We start from the raw sequence: 17,095 nt of genomic DNA, 5'->3' as shown, positions 1-17,095 counted from the left end.
GTCCTGAATATTGACATATGCAGCCATATCACCCTCTCACTGCCTTCCTGGAAGCAACTCTGGGTATTGTCTCCACACATCTCCTGCTCTTACGCTGTATCCGTTTGCATCTCAATCCCACCATCGACATCTCTCCACTTGCCTCTGGATCTTTCAGTGTGTTCCTTCAATGCTTTAAGCCTGCAACACATCTCCAAGCCACCTCGTCCCTGTTCAGCATGCACCCCCTTGTTCTTTAGAATGAACAAGAAATTATGAAAGGTTCAGAGAATCCTTCTCTTCATGGTCAATCTTCACCCTTGCCATGAGCTTTGGCATATAATTATAATATATAATATACTCGTATAAAATATCACAGTGTTCCTGATCACTTTACCTCAACCCTTCAGAATTGGCCAGCTGGTCTGTATTGTGTGTTGTTGCTGAACAACTTAATTGCAAGTTTCACCTGACCTCATTGAACTGGCTGGCTGAGCCTTTGTAGGAGTGTGCATTCCCATGTAGAGTAACTACTCATTGTACGTGCCCAGTTATGCGCAGCTAAAGGTGGGATCAGGCCAACTGAGACCAAAGGTTGAAATTTTGATGAGGTGTTTGTGTTTTAATTTGCAGTGGCAAGTTGACTGAGATTTCTCTGTGGTGCTGACTTGCTTTGCTAGTGGACCATCAGGGGCAACTTGAGACCCCTGTAATTCCCAAAACAGCTCTGGAAATGGTTCTCAAGGAAGAGATGGGGCTGTGCTGTAATTGCCTGAAAGGCAAAGTCTCTATTTGCTGATTCATTAAGCATATCTTTGGATTTTTGCTTTTCTTTAGCAAACCCTCCAACAGTGTAGATTCATGTGGGGAATCTTGCTGGAAAGGTTAATCCCAAATCCCTGTGGAAGGGGCTATAGCTCCATGGCAGCATGTCTGTTTTGCATGAAAAAGGTCACAAATACGCTGCCTGGCCTTTCCAGTTAACAGGATCTCCTGTAGACAGGATGAGGACAACCTCTCTGCCAGAAGTCCAACCTAGATGTCATACAGGAGCTCTGTATTTGGAGTTTTTGGGGAGGGCAGGGAGGAATTTAGATCAGGGCCATGGTGTAAGGTAGAGGGCGAGTCTAATTATTCCCCCTATTGCAGCTCTAGTCTAAACCATGCACCCCCTCAAAGATGGCTGTTAGACACAGAGGCGAAAGCTTATGGACACAGAATTGTGCCTGTTAAATTTCCTCCCTTCACAGGTAGAGGCATTTGTTGGGACGCAGTATGGAGAGGCTTAAATTGGAGGATCAACATACGGATAAAGTGCTAACCTCCCTACTCTCCTTGTGTTTGGAGTATTGGTGTAAATTTGCGAACATTCTGACGGGGGGGGGGGGTTCCACAGCCTCTGGCCCAGATCAGTGTAGTGGGCTCATCTCCACTGTACAGAACCTCATCCACTGGGTTTCGTCCAACATCCTTTGATTTCAAATCCTTGCTTTTCTGATAAAAGTCACCAGATTTTTTCCCCCCATCACTGAAATAAATAAATATTTTTGTAATTTTTTCCAGTATTTTCACATATTTCCTACTCAAGCAGCTGGTGCCTTCCTGTATATGGGTGTTGCTGAATTCCTCTTCTGTTGCAATGCACAATGGAACATGTGGTCCCAGACCACTCCTCTTCCCAGTCGAACAGACTTCATAAGACACAGACGTGTCCTCAGAATCTGTAGATTTGAGGCAAAATATGTATTTAAATGCATACTTTGCAACATATTGCAGCAGCTGTTTGGTAGAAAAATATGTGAAAATGCTTGGAAAAGGCACATGTATTCATGCTTTTTCTCCCCCTGTAATAAAACAAATTTGGGGATAGTCAGTGGAAGAGACTGAAGATCAAAAGAAACTGCAGCATTTGGACGGAACAAAAATAGAGATGTGTATATCCCATCAAACATCTGCGCACCAAATGCTGTAATGCACGGGAAGAAGACAGCATACATAGGGTAACTTTCAGTGCTTGACAGTGGCACAAGGAAAACTACATCTCTCTGTTTTGCGCAGGACCTGTCCTAGGAGCTGCGGGGTCCAATTGCAAACAGATTTTGTGGAGCCCCTGTTCACAGCCAGGGTCTATAGAATCCAAGAGATAGAAACAAAATTTATTACAGCCTTTATATCTGCATGTTAAAATGGAAAGTAATCAAAATGTGCACTTAAAAAGTGCATGTGAGTTAATGGGCCAAATGGTTCGAAGCAGATTTAAACATAAAATTACATACATTTTCGCCCAGAGGTTCCCAACCTTTAGGAGTTCAGGAACCACTAAGGCAAAATTTGGAGATGGCGGGGACCACATGCAACCACCCTCGCACACAAAAAATACAATTAAATTTTTAATACATAAAAAGATTATTTAATAATTAATGTGATGGTTATGCTTGCATTTGCTTCACTAACTGTGAAAGTCTTGGGTTTACATGGAATACATGGAACACAAAATAATTCCCCCACCCCAACTCAGAGGCTTTCACACCCACCCAATTCAATCCAGTCTCTTTTCCCCCGCACCAGACCACAATGCGCACAGCCCTTGCCTCTTTTAAGTGTGGAAAAACACCTCAAAAAGGGAGAGGGTAAGCACAAGGGGATTATAGACAAGTCATGCAAGGTAGTTAAATGAGCCAACAAAAAGCACACACATCCCTCCACAGTTCCTTTTGTTACACAGCCCTGGCCCTGCTCCCCCCACTTTTGAGTCCAGAGTCTTTAGGAAAGTGTTCAACACAATTTAGGCAGGTTGGTCCTGAAGGAGAAGCACCAGCTCAGAGCGACATCTCACAATGGCTGCTGCATGTCTCAGGAAGAAAAGTCCTTTTTTCTTTAGGGGGGAAAAAAACCTCTCTTCACTTCCTGTTCTAATTGCTGTCATGCTCTAGCTGTGGACTACTTTGGTTGGAGCTAAGAGAGTGTGAGCAAGCCTATAGGTAGGCTGCAGCCACAAAACAACAGCGGCCTACTCTGCCATTAGTCTGTGGAACTCCTTGCCCCAAGATGTGATGATGGTATCTAGACTAGATGCCTTTAAAAGGGGATTGGAGAAATTTCTGGAGAAGTCCATCACAGCCACAGTGTGACTAACAGCCCCGTTCTAGGCATGTCTACGCAGAAGTAAGTCCCATTATAGTCCATGGGGTTTACTCCAAGGTAAGCATGGATAGGATTGCAATTTGAGGAGATAGGGGAACTGATCAAGTGTGGGGTGGGGGAGGGCTTCCCATGGACAAAGTTGCTGCTGCTGCTCTTTGAGCAGGAAGAGTCAGGGGTTACACTTGCTGTACTTGGCTACGGTGGTGCCTGTTCTGCAACTTCTGGGATTGCTTCTCCCCAGGTGGGCAGCTTGCAGTAAGACAGCAGAGATGCTGCCTGCTTCCCTCTCTAAAAGGGGTGCCAAAACCTGGTTGCCTGGATCCCTTGCTCCACCCCTGGGCATTAGAAGAGTACATCCAGGGGGCCCAATCCTGCCAACTGGGGAGGAGGTACCAGGGCTGGGGGTTGAGCATACTGTTTCTCCCCTCTCCTGCTGCCACACTGCCTCCAACTCCCTTCCTCTGTGTTCCCTGGCCAGCTGGAGTCCAGACTCCCAGGGAAATCACATCCAGAGAAACCCACTCCCAGGGAAACCCACCCCCCAGCCAGCAATGCCTTTGGGAGCCTGCTCCTTCTCCTCCTCCTCCTCACTCCCATTCCTCCCCCTCCTCAGGCCCCTCCTCCTCCCCAGGACCCCCCTCCTCCTCCTCCCCCCCTCCCCAGGCCCCTCCCCTAATCTGAGAAACAAGGGCTCTGAGGGATCTGAGGGAAACAATCTGAGGGATGCAAGGGCTCACCTGAAGGCACAGGGTCAAGGAATGGAGGCAGCAGGCTGGAGGCAGTGGGTGGCAGGGCACCTCTCCTCTGCATGCAGCTGAACCACGAGGCTGCACAAATTCACGCACCTTACAAGGTGCCTGCGCTTCACTTTTTTGCTTGTCTGGGCACTCACAGACAAGGAGGGAAGGGAGGGGGGAGGCAGGAGATGGAGAAAGGCTATGCTCTGATTGCCTCTGAGCTGCTCTGATTGGCTGCTGGCACTGCAGAGGCTTTTTTTTCTTTTTTCACCAGAGACATCGCAGACCACCTAGGGGGACACTGCGGACCACTGGTGGTCCACAGACCATGGCTTGGGAACCTTCGTTTTAGCCTAAAGGAATCAAACAGGATGTGTAGATTATCTTTGAAAAGTAAACCGTTACAAAACCACTTGTTCTAGTGACTGTGAAATGATTTAGTACAAATACTGATTTTCTTTTTTTGTTTAGAAAACATTTTGAAAAGTAGCTTACCCTAGCACGGGGGAGGGGGGGCCTTGAGCACAGGGCCCAGCTTGGAGTAATTGGTCCAGTTGGCTTAAAGCCAGCCCTGGTTGTTGGCCTGGTGCATTCACTTGAAATGCAGAAGCACAGGAAACTGCCGAAGCAGGTACCCTCTGACCCTGCTAGAAGATGCATGAATCGTGCCAAGTAGGTCGTACAAGACTCCGATTTTGAGTCACCTCCCCCCATCTGCAGTATGGGCAAGCAGGGGCAAGTGAGGCCAAACACCATCCTCTGCTGCCTGTCGAGTGAGACATACGCAGCGTGGGGTGTTTTAATAGGAACGGCTGCTGTCATTCTGCTTTAGCAACTAGTCATGTTTTTCCTTCACTGGGCAGGGAGAAAAAAAAAAAAAGAGTGAGGTTAGACTGTAAGGAAAAGTGGTTTTCTAACTCAATTTAGTGTTGTCAAGTCCAGAAATTAGCCTGATGGCATGACAGACTCTGAAGCTTTGGACAACCTCAAGCTGAGACTCAGTAATGACGTCATCTCCTTGCAGGAGGGGATAAGCTGCAGTGGGGTCCCCTAGTCAAGAAAATGAATATTTGCTGCAGAGAGAGATGCCCACTGAAAAAGAACCGAAAGCACCAACATTATAGTATTTCATAGATCCAATTTGTCTTAATGATTTTGCTTTAAATTGGCTCCATTTGAAAAAGCAAAGAAAGAGAGAGGGGGGGAGAGAGAGAGGTGTTATGTTTTCTTTCCCGTCTCTGACTACCAGTCCCTCAACTCCAGCTGGGCTCCAAAAATCCAGCTGGGACTATTCCATCTATCCTTGTGATCAATAATGATAATTTCACACATCGAACTGAGCTCCAAATCCTGTAATTGGGGGTCGAAAGCTGTGCAAGACAGGACTTGGCCCTTTTAACAGCATTGGGACTCTTTCACTACTAAGCACAATGCCAGGTAACAAGTCACTTGAGGTTTAAGAGCCATTTTTCCCCTGGGGCCACCAATGCCCTCCCCATTTTAGCTCAAGTGAAAGAGGGTCTTTAATGAACCAACCATTCAACTTCTGCATTGTTGCTTCCCAGGTTCACACAACCATCCTATGGGGAATTGCAGATGGTGGTGTTTTGCCACAGCATCTACCTTAACAGTAGCTTTTAAGCACGTATTGCACACTTTCCCCTTAAGCTCTGGTGGCACAGTGGTAACATTCTGGATTATTCCAATTCAGAACAGGGAAGGGGGAGTCGTACTTTTTATATCTCTCTCCCATAGAAAATAATAATACTTCACTGCTTATCATAAACCAGTGAATAAAAGAAATGTCTGTTCAAAATCTTTCCTTCAATTTACTCACTTACTACATGCAGTGGGACTTTTTAAAAATTTATTTGGTTGTTTTTGCATAGGGGAGATTTGGAAATATTGATCCCCACCTGCACTCTGAAGCTGGACAATTAAGAATTCTCCCACCTTAGCTGATCCTAGCCACCTTTCCAGCACCAATGCACCCCCAACGTAAGGGGACAAACATCCTCTTACTTTGAAGAGGCCTCCGTGACTGTGTGTCGTCCCCCCCACCTCAGGATGCAAGCTTGTGCCCCATTGGCACAGCTGCTTCAATGCTGTAAAGTTGGATAGAATTGGGCCAGTTGGATAAGCAAAAAGATGCCCTCTTTTTTCCAGGACATGCCCTCTTTTTAAGCCTCGTGTCCTGGAAAAGAATTTGAATGTCCTCCTTTTCCCTGCAAGCGGGCTTGTAATTAATAAATTATGGGCGCAATCCTAACCCCTTATGTCAGTGCTTTCCAGCACTGACTTAAGGGCAATGCTGCTCTGAGGTAAGGAAACAAGCATTCCCTTGCTTTGAGGAGGCCTCTATGAGTGTCACCCAACTGCAGGATGCAGTACACGTTCCGCTGGCACCGCTATGCCACTGCTGGAAAGTACTGACATAAGGGGTTAGGACTGTGCCCTAAATGAAATAAATTATCAGTAGTATAGTTTTAAATGTAATAATAAGTAACATCGTGTTTAAATTAACCGCACAAAATCAATATACAAGTGTTTTGAACTTTTATTTTGTCATGTCCTACATTTTTCCAGGACATGTCCTATATTTTGGGATACCCTGTCCTCTTTTATGGTTGTGACATCTGGTCACCCTGGATTGGGCCTTCATTCTGTGTAATGTATAGGTGGCATTTAATCTGTGGGCTTTTCTACTAGTGGGTAAGTACTTCTCTGAGATTTTTTTCTTTTCCATGCCCACGACAGTTTCAGAATTTGTAGTTCGAAACAGTTGAGGGCAAACAGAAGATCTGCACACTGTGAGTCTTTCTTTCCAGAGTAAACCAGTTCTACACATTGGAGATGTCTGCCAAATTGGGATCAATTTCCACCTGTTTAATCATACGGTTAACGAACATGAGGGCTTCAAATCAGGAAGTTCAACTTTCCAAACAGAATCCAGATTGGCAACAGCTCACCAGATGCAAAGTGGAAGTCCATTCACAAACACTGGAGTGAAATCCATGAGAGCTGTGATGCCCTAGCTCCATCTGGCTCTTTTTCTTCCTATATTTTTTTTTTTAGGTTTGCATTTTATTTTAGAAAATAAATATATATCCTGCCCTTCTAGTCAGAAGATAACTCAAAGCATCTTACAAACAAGAATAAAACAAAGTCAAACAGAATCCAAACAAATAAAAATTAATGCAGCAGAGAAAACCCAGCCATAAAATCAAAGGGACTCAAAGTGATTAATTTAAAAATAAGCCAGCTCCTACACAGACGTCATCTGTTTTATTCTGATCTTCTGCAGCCAGACCAGAGTTGCAGGCAGTACAAAATCCTTCTCAAGGCAATCACAGGAGGGAGCAGTTGCCTTAGACAGCATGTCCTCCTCTCCAAGTTCAGCTCAGTTCAGGCTGAAGTTAATTTGTCTGGGCCAGAAGTTGTAAAAGTCATCAATTGTTAAAAAAAACGACAGAAAACAAGCAAGCGATTGCAGTCAATCTAACATCAGGCAAGGGTGGTTTAAAAAAAAAATCAGGACTAAAGTTTCCAAGGTGCTAGCTGTCTTTTTATCCTATCCACTCATCCTCTGGCAAACTCACACACTCCCTCTCAAAAGCACAATCTATTATGCAAGCAGGTGTAGACTGCAAAGAGAAGCAGGATTAATCAGTGTTCTCACCTTCAAATTTGAATATAAAGCAACATAACCTTCCCCATTGCCTCATGAGTACTCTGTTGTACTAGTAACCAAGCTGTAACTGTTAACCATTTTTCTTTCAAATGCACAGTTCTGATGCAATTGCAAATCATGACTTGATTCAATGGTTATCATCTAGGACAGTGATTTTCAACCTTTTTTCATCTCATGGCACACTGGCAAGGCACAAAAATGGTCAAGGCACACCATCGGTTTTTTGATAATTGACAAGGCACACTGTGCTGTCAATGGGGGACTCACATCCCCCAGTGGCCCTATTAATAAATGACCCTCTCCCAAATTCCCACGGCACACCTGGGGACCATTCACGGCACACTAGTGTGCCATGGCACAGTGGTTGAAAATGGCTGATCTAGGATGAGCCTTAGGCTCATGTGCTCCCTTTCCACACTGAGAGTCCTTCCTTTCCTTCCTGTTTGCCCTACAACCAAACTGGCAAGTCCTGGTGTTACAATCCAGGTTTACAGGCTATGCACAAATCCTGCTTTGCCAGTTTTGATAGAGTAGCTCCTGCAGCTGTTCAGTGTTATGTCTGAACCAAACCACGGTGTTACTGCTGAGCCTTGTCCAAAGTCTTTTGTTCAACGCGCGTGTGCTTTTGTTCACACGCACACCCCTCTATTATCGAGAGTCTTCCCAATATTTTATAGTATCCTGTGCATTTCCATTTTAATATACCACGCTAAAAATCATACCCTTGCAGAGTCTGTGGAACTCCTTGCCACAGGATGTGGTGAGCGTGTCTGACCAGGATGCCTTTAAAAGGGGATTGGACAGATTTGTTGTTGGCATCCTTCAGTCTCGGAAGACTATGGTGTCACGCTCTGAATGGTGGCTCTGGAACAGAGTGTCCTCTCCAGTGCATGAAGCCTGGGTAAAGTAGGTATGGAGGATAGGCTGTTACCCATGCAGCAAATCCCCCCTCTCCACGTCGCTGAAATGGTCCAATGGAAAGGCAGAGGCCAATATGGTTGGTTCCAGCGGCGTCGCAGGAGTTGCCAGAACGTGACTGTGTTCAGCCATGAACTGCCTCAGGGACTCCGGCTCCGGATTTTGCCTCGAGGTTGACTCCTGAAGACTTTTCCATAACTGGATGTAGCCACAAGGCAGTGGAGGTTTGGGATCAGAGTTTTCCTTCTCTCAGATGAGCTGCCTTCCCAGGCTGACGAGTCCCATCTACCCGGTGGCTGTTTAGTCGCCTCTTACGACAAGTACCGCCAAACTGAGGGCCTATTCTTATCCCCCAGCCCCCAGGGGACAGATTGCTAGATGAAAAATTCATCACAGATTACAAGCCATGATGGGTATGTGCAACCCCCTGGTTTTATGCCAGGTGCAAGGGAGTGACACCAGGCTGCAGGTGTTTTGTTGTCTTGAGTGCCCCCTGAGGCAGATACAAGAAGCTGCACTAGATGGACCTTTGGCCTGATCCAGCAAGGCTCTTCTTATGACACCTCCCATGCACAGCACCCATAGATGTGGCCATTACATTAAATGTCTCTTTCCCATTTGGCTCCACGTTGCACATCAATGTGTGCAATGTTCTTTTGCAATGTTCTGTTCTTTTATCCAGGCAATAGCCATGCTGGCAGGCAGGCTCGGCACACATATAGAGGCATACACTAGGGAACACTTAAACATTATGCCCATCACGTTGTGGGTGCCTCTGGTAAAGGGTTTAGAGCAGTGCCAAGCACAGCGTGCACCCCAATTAAATCATTACACACACCCCCAGCTGTTCTTTAAGTTGGTTCTTCCTCCAGCCTTCTCAGAAGGCCTTCCCGCCAATAATATCGCTCTCAACAGGAAAATTAGAATAGCTGAGCGGAGCAGACCTGTCAAAATTGTATTGGTTGCATCTCCATGAATATGCCTATGGATTATATGTACCCAGCACACTATTCCAGGGGGTGGGTGTGCTTGACATGCATTTACTTTTATTTTGTACAATTCATTCTACTTCCAGTATCCACATAAGGTCAGACAACATATAGGGTCTGGCAAATTATGTACAATAGAGAGAAAGAGGAGGGTGACAGAGACTAGGGTTAAATGGGTTAAACTAGGGTCGCAGTAGTTAAGGAAGGAGGAAAGAGTGTGGAGCTGGCCAACATGAACTTATCCGATAGACTGGGCAGGAGGTCTGGTCTAGAGGGTAGAGCCTCCGTCTGCCTGAAGATAACATCCACAAGGTCGCCAGTTCGAGGCCACCGGCACCGTGCGACCTTGAAGCAGCTGGCAAGCTGAAACCTCTGAGTTTCAGAGCAGATGGAATAGCTCTGAGCTATATAGTTTCAGTTTCAGAGCTATTCCATCTGCTCTGAGCGTGGGAGGATGGAGGCCAGAATGTGAAGCCAGATCAGAACAAAACACCTTGAATGTAGTGGTTCTTGAAAGAAAGAACCTTCTTTGAAATTGTAAAAATCCCTATTTAAATAGGGATTTAGATAAAAGCCTGCCTATGTAAACCGCCTTGAATAAAGTCTTGAATAAAGACCAAGAAAGGCAGTATATAAATACCTGTTGTTGTTATTATTATTATTATTATAGACTCCTCTCCCCAGTCTGCCCTAATGGCAGTCTGGCACGTCACACTGGGGGGGGGGGGGGGAGAGAACCATGCAAGGTTTTCTCCTTCCACATGTGCAGAAATAGCACCCGTTCTGGAAGTCATAATGGCAACATCTGCAGATGAATACAATGCGTTGCAAGAAAGTGAGAACTGCAACCAGGCAGTCCACGAACAACAGTATAATGGGCCATTAATCGCAGTTTACAACTGGTAAACTAGTCCTTTTCATCACAAGTTAAGGTGCAATATTTGAACAGATCCTATTGGATAACCTATCGGTGTAGGATAACTGAGGCTCAGACTCAGGTCTTTATTTTCTGAGCCTTTGCAAACACCCTTCTGCAGGTATCCACGAGTGCCAGAAACTTACTTTATGGTTTTCAAACGAAAGCCAAGATTGTTGATTGCTACTTCCTTTGCCCAGTTTTCAGTGACTTGCTTGTGCAGCAGATCTACACACAGCAGATAAAGGCTGCCCTTACTTTCCTTCAAGCCCAAGTTTTGCATCCTCCACCAAGATCTGAGCATTTCCTGATAAATCACCTGGCCTACACTGAATGTGAATCCTCCCCACCCTCTGCCAGCCTTGTTTGCATTGATTATTTTTTCCAAGATCCAGAGGTCAGTGACATGAGCCACACTTATTCATACGTCTCCTTTCTGGGCGAACTAATCTCCATTCAACTCATTTGAGCCTGCCATGTGTCACCTACCAGGTTGTCCATTTGTTAGTTTGGCTAGGAAATCATCGCAGTGATTGATGGTAGGAGGGTCTGATAATAGAAAACCAGGGTTGTGGCAATGATTAGGGGCAATTAGGGCAGAGCTTGTCTGTATCCAGAGCCCATCTCCACTTCATTTGCTTTCTTGTTTTTTTTCAGAGTCAGTGCCAATGGCAGTCATCATAGGTGTGGCCGTTGGAGCAGGTGTGGCGTTCCTGGTGTTGATGGCCACCATCGTGGCTTTCTGCTGTGCCCGTTCCCACAGAAGTAAGTTCCTTTTCATTGAATTCATTTGGCACTCATTGTCCACAGGAGGCTGAAAAGCTTGAAAGGCCTTGTTCCCTCCCTCAAAGCAGGGAAGTTGCACCTTCCCATTTATTTATTTTATTTATTATAGTATTTATATACCGCCTTTCTCGAAGACTTGTAGACCTTGAGTCATGTAGAACAAGGCAGTTTACATAGGCAGGCTGACCATAAACCCCATTTTTTCCTCATATGGAGTTTTTACTAGTTTCGTTCTATGGGAGAAACTCATAGGATCCTCCATTTCTCCAGAGGTTTCCCTCCATGGTGCTCTGGCTGCACAGCTCTTACTCTTCTTAGGCAGCTGCAAAACATGCCTCAACCTGGTTCACAGGATGTTATCCATTTCTTGCCAGTTCACATCCCTTCTGTAGCATCTGGTCTCCCATCCAAGGTGAAACCTGAGCCGATTCTGCCTCACTTTTTCCAGTGGCATCCCTGGCATTAGAGCCTCCAAGTGGGCCTGTTAAACAGTACTTCTGGTTCTCTGGAAGTACTGCTTAAGGATCCGTTGGAGGCTCAGAAAGCTTGCCAAGAGCTTCGGGATGCTGTGTGAGGCTCCGAAACGCCCAGATAGGCAAGGCAGGGTACCAACCTTGGGAGGGTGGGCGCCAGCCTGGGGTGCATACTCTATAGTCGTGGCCCTTGACATGATGTTGCCCAGGGTTGCCACTGGCTTTTTCAGACAAGGCTCTGGCTCAGTCTCCAGCCCACACCTGATGATGTCATCAAAGATTCACCCACCTTGACTCCCTACTTATGATAGCTGTCTCACAGCTGCAAATATGATGCAGCCTTGGTGACACCTCCCGGGTTGGAAAGGGTTTTGGCTACATGGGATATGTTGGTACGTGGGGTAGCGTGTACTACATCATTGATCATTTACTGGCGTTTAAGAGGTCTGTACTTAAGGCAGCCTGTCTCACCTGTCCTCATGGCAGTTCAGCTTTGTCTGGAGGCCGTTTCAGACAGTTTTATTTGATCAGATGTATGGAAGATAAATGGGAAATGTGCATTACCTACTTATGCATGTACTGCTTTTATCTCGTACGAAAAAATACATCTTGTTTTATGAACGTTGCTCCCCTAGCTCAGCCTGCAGGGATCAGGAAAGCTATACATTTAAATGAAATAAATATTTGAATCCCTTGTTGGGCCTGCACCGCTATTGGCTTTTGCCGCTGAGCTGAAGCAGATGCTAAAATAAACATCACAAATGGAAGTAAAGGATCGTGGAGGTAAACAAGAGCTGGCTCATTAGGAAAAAAAGCAGGGAGAAGTAAAAAAAAAAAGATTGTTGGCTGAACGAGCAGGGATCAAACTGTCGAGGGAAGGAAGAGTGATTGTTCTGTGCTTCTAAGGCAGCACAAGAGAACAAGCAGTCCTCAATGGTGCCTCTAACTGTATGAATAGGGTGAGACAAATCAGCCAAACACGATGTAAAAATCCCTCTGTTGTGCTTCCAGTGAAAAACAGTTGGTTCCTTCTCGATTGTTTGTAAAGAAATCAAAGAGGCCCAGGTCCCCCCGGATTTGGTTAATGAATGGCTGGGCCCACATACAAGTTAGAGTTTAAGCACAATCGTTGCATCTGCTTCCAACACCATCCCCCCCTCCATAACTCTCCCAAACCCCATTAGTGGCTCTTTCAGGAATTAGCAAATTAAATCTCCGGCAGTCATTAATCTTGCATTTTGGTAAGTATTTTTTGATGGACGGGTGCACGGCTAAGACCTGAGAAGAGGCCAATTCAATTTTGCAGAAATCATTCAGCCATGATGCGCCATTCAAACGTGCGCGATAGAAAACGGGCCAAGGCGTCGTTATAGTGTCAATGGTCAGACATAATCAGTCGGCCGCGTTCTCTCTCTTTCCCCCTCCCCATCTTTTCTTTTTTTAAAGACACACATGAACACACGCTGTAGCCTTCCTCTGGTTTTTGAAACAGGGAGAACATGTGGCTCATTACCTCCTCCTTATTTGATGCAACCAGATGGCGCTGGGTTCTTTGCAGGGCACGCAATCTCACATTAGTGTGATGATGATAATAGATCAAGCATGCCGGGATGATGCCAAGGCGTAGATGAGGAAGCAAAGCCAGGGCTTCAAAGAACTGGGCATGTGGAGATGGGCACTGCCCTGGAAAGGTGAACAGAATGTGGAAGACTGCTTCTAAAACCTTTGAGAACGGGCCACCCCAATTCCAAAATAAGATGGCTGCACTAAGGAAGTGAATGCACTTGCATACATATGGAGGGTTCTAAGGTGGTTTCCTCTAGCAATTGTCCGCTGTAGTTGAACTACCAATCTGCAGTTAACTCAAACAAATGAAGTTCTCTGAAAGATAACACAGGCCTACAAAATTGAGGGTCAGAAAAGTTTTTCCCAAACTTTATGGCGGTTTGATATGAATTTGGGGTGCCGATTCAAAAAATGGCATCCGTTTTTGCCCTATCACGTCTAGTTTTGGAGACACGGCATAGCCTCATTAGTGAATGGTTCAAGCAGCTGCCTCATGAGGAAGCCATGATGCAGGCTTCCTCATGAGGAAGCTGCTTGAACCATTCACTAAAGAGGCTATGCTGTGTCTCCAAAACTAGACGTGACAGGGCAAAAACGGATGCCATTTTTGAAATCAGCACCCCAGATATACCCAGGAATAGGTGTAATGTTTAAGGAAGCCAAATGTGTGTTGGCCTGTGTAATACAGGCCTGCAAAATTGAGAGTCAGCAAAACGTTTTAAATTTATTTTTATGGTGGTCTTACAGGAGCTTGGAGTGTAGATTCCAAAAAATGGTTTTGCCCTATCACATCTAGTTGTGGAGTTCTGGCACAGCCTCATTATGAATGGTTCAAGCAGCTTCCTCATCAGGTATGTCTAAGCTTGGCTATTCAAATTGCAGAATGGTTTGATCTTGGAAGCTAAGCAGGGTCAGGCCTGGTTAGTACTTGGATGGGAGACCGCCTGGGAATACCAGGTGCTGTAGGCTTATACCATAGTCTTTCGAGACTGAAGGTTGCCAATCATCATCATTCATCAGGTGTAGGCTCCCCCATAAGGAAGCTGCTTGAAACCATTTACTAATGAGGCTGTGCCATATCTCCAACACTAGGTGATAGGGCAAAACAGATGCCATTTTTGGAATCGACATCCCAGATATACGCAGGAATAGGTCTAACTTTAGGACAGCAAAATGTATGTTGGCTTGTGTAATTTATCTAGACCGGGAGAAATTAATAGCTGCAGTTCAGAGTTCTGGAGATCCCTAGCGCAGACTAGATCTTCTCAAACAAGGGCTGACCCTTTCGGTGTCAAGGGCTGTGTCCACACTACAGGTTTAAACTGGCTTTGCAGTCTTTTCCTTTTCCAAAATAATCCTGGGTACTGTAGTTGAAAGGGAAGAAGAAGTGGTATTCTGTGTCTTTTTGACCAGTGGTTCCCAAATGTTTTAGCACTAGGACCCTCTTTTTAAAACGACACACTATCAGAACCCATGGAGCTTTACAAGACTTAACTTTACCAGCCATTCAAGCCTCTGTTTTTATCCTTTTTACTATGGTGGGGGCCCTTCTGAAGCATTTGTTGAACTCCACATTCATTGAATCAGGACCCTTCTGGTGCCCTTGTGTTCCCTTTCACCTGACCTTCGATAATAGCCGAGGCACACTGAGTAAACGTACACGTGTGGCTCGGTTTTGTTTTCCCATGGGGCTCGATACATTTTCCATGTCAGCGTTGGGGGGGACGGGGACTTCCTTCTCTAGACTTTGTTGGTCAGAGTTTATCTGAATGATCAGACCATTCTTATTCTATTACGTTCCCGTCGGCCTGCCTGTTGAAGTGGACTGAGGCACGTTTGCCTACTCATGTGTAAACACTCCCATGCTGCTCCATTTCGGCTCCCATGAGGCTCAATATATTTGCCCTTGTCAGCTATCAGCTTGTCAGTTCCGCGACCCACCAAAAATCAGGTAGCGACCTACTGGTGGGTCCTGACTCACAGTTTGAGAACCACTCAACTAATTTTTGAGAACTAATTTTACTAAGTAACTTAGGGTGCAATCCTAACCCACTTTCCAGCACTGACATAAGGACAATGCAACTTATGGGTAAGGGCAGGAGGTCTGGTCTAGAGGATAGAGCCTCCGACTGCCTGAAGATAACATCCACAAGGTCGCCAGTTCGAGGCCACCGGCACCGTGCGACCTTGAAGCAGCTGACAAGCTGAAGCCGAGCGATTCCATCTGCTCTGAGCGTGGGAGAAGGAGGCCAGAATGTGAAACCAGATCAGAGTGAAACACCTGGACTGTTGTGGTTCTTGAAAGATAGAACCTTCTTTCAATTGTAAAAATCCCTACGGGGATTTAATCAGCCTGCCTATGTAAACCGCCTTGAATAAAGTCTTGAATAAAGACCAAGAAAGGCGGTATATAAATACCTGTTTATTATTATTATTATTATTATTATTATTAAGGGAACAAACATTGCCGTAGCTTGAGAAGGGCTCCTTGATTGCCCCCCAACTGCAGGATGCAGCACTTTGCCCACGAGCACAGCTATGCCAGAGCTGGAAAGTTGGTTAGGATGGCACCTTTAGTAAAATTTGTCAGGATTGGCAACTGTCCTGCTATTTGATATGCAGAATGCAGCCACCAAATCTTCTCACTGCCAGTGTCACTACATAAACTTGGAATTAAAGGCACACCAACAATGGTCGTTTGAAAAATTAGCTACTCTTGTTTCAGTTTCTTTTAGCACTACACGTGGGACATCATGACAGTTAAAGTGGTATCATTTATACCACTTATGCTTTTATCTTATTTTATGCTTATATGCTTTTAGGCAGATAGGGCCAAGAATCCTCTCCATGCAATGGAATTATTTATGGTCCATTTTTCTGTCACTAGATCCACATGGCAGCCAACACGTTAAAAATGCAATAAAAGGTCGACCTTCAGCAAAAAAAAACAACAACAATAAGCTAAAAGCAGGAGATAGCTATTAAAACAGACTCTTAGCTCTCATTCCCCTCAAGCGTGGAAGTCTGGCAAAGAATGAAAGGGTTTTTACTGCCTCCTAAAAGGGCCGGTAAAACTGATCCAGTGGAACTCCCTGGGGAGGAAATTCCACGAAACTATGTGAAACAAGCTTACATTGAAAAAAAGCATCTCCAGGGAATTTATTTCTGATTAAAAGAAGAGGAAAATTTAAGGCAGGGACATCTGCAATGGTGGAATTTTGGTTTGATTTTCTTTTTCCCTTTTGCCAGCTGACGAGAAACACACACCACAAGGGGATTCATGCGGTAAGCCCAGCAGGCAGTATGTGGATTTGCAACTGGGAGATCTCTCTGGAGAGCCCAATTACTCATCTAACGGCATTGGCTTGTATACAAGACAAGACAAAGACGCCACCACGTGTTGACCCCCTCATCCCGAGAGAGCCACGTCAATTCCGTTACTGTCAGAGGCTCGTTTTAATGAGAGGGGAACTATAGAGTTTTATCAGACAGAACTCCATCTAGTGAATCCCCCCCTGTCACAAAGCAGGATCGTCCCATCAACATTCTCCAACAGATTTGCCTGCAAAAGTCCAGATCAAGCACAGTGTTCCACGAAATGAAATAAGGACCACTGCTGGAAAGTCAGCCCAAGAACAAATAGCTCCAGTGTCCTCTAACTGGCAATTAAAGCACACAAAGATCAGTAAATCTGCCTTGCAGGGTGGGATGCTCCTCTGCAATGCTAAACACCCAGACTGATAGATCTGAAACCATGAGCTAAACCCATACATCAACCCTTCTTTAATTTTCTTGGGTCATAATTCATGTGCTTGGGATGTAACTCATAACCTGACTGTCATTTATCCACCGAAGAAGGGGAGAAACTCTCAGATACGTGCATGGTCTGCCCAAGA

At 45.4% G+C, this 17,095-nt stretch overlaps 1 protein-coding gene across 3 annotated transcripts in view; it reads left to right on the top strand.

The window, feature by feature from the left end:
• Positions 1 to 17,095, top strand: part of KIRREL3 (kirre like nephrin family adhesion molecule 3) — a 193,704-nt gene that overhangs the window by 134,824 nt on the left and 41,785 nt on the right. For 2 of the 3 annotated variants that reach the window (XM_066639821.1, XM_066639820.1), the window contains one exon: positions 11,032 to 11,139. The exons of the other annotated variant lie outside the window; for it this stretch is intronic. In XM_066639821.1, the coding sequence (XP_066495918.1) occupies positions 11,032 to 11,139 (108 nt within the window). The remainder of the gene's footprint in view (positions 1 to 11,031; positions 11,140 to 17,095) is intronic. 3 annotated transcript variants of the gene reach the window in all.

This window comes from Tiliqua scincoides, chromosome 11 (genome assembly GCF_035046505.1).
Source record: "Tiliqua scincoides isolate rTilSci1 chromosome 11, rTilSci1.hap2, whole genome shotgun sequence".
NCBI classification, from domain to species: Eukaryota; Metazoa; Chordata; class Lepidosauria; order Squamata; family Scincidae; genus Tiliqua; species Tiliqua scincoides.
The sequence above is the reverse complement of the archived record's forward strand: the minus strand, read 5'-3'. Positions and strand labels throughout refer to the sequence as shown.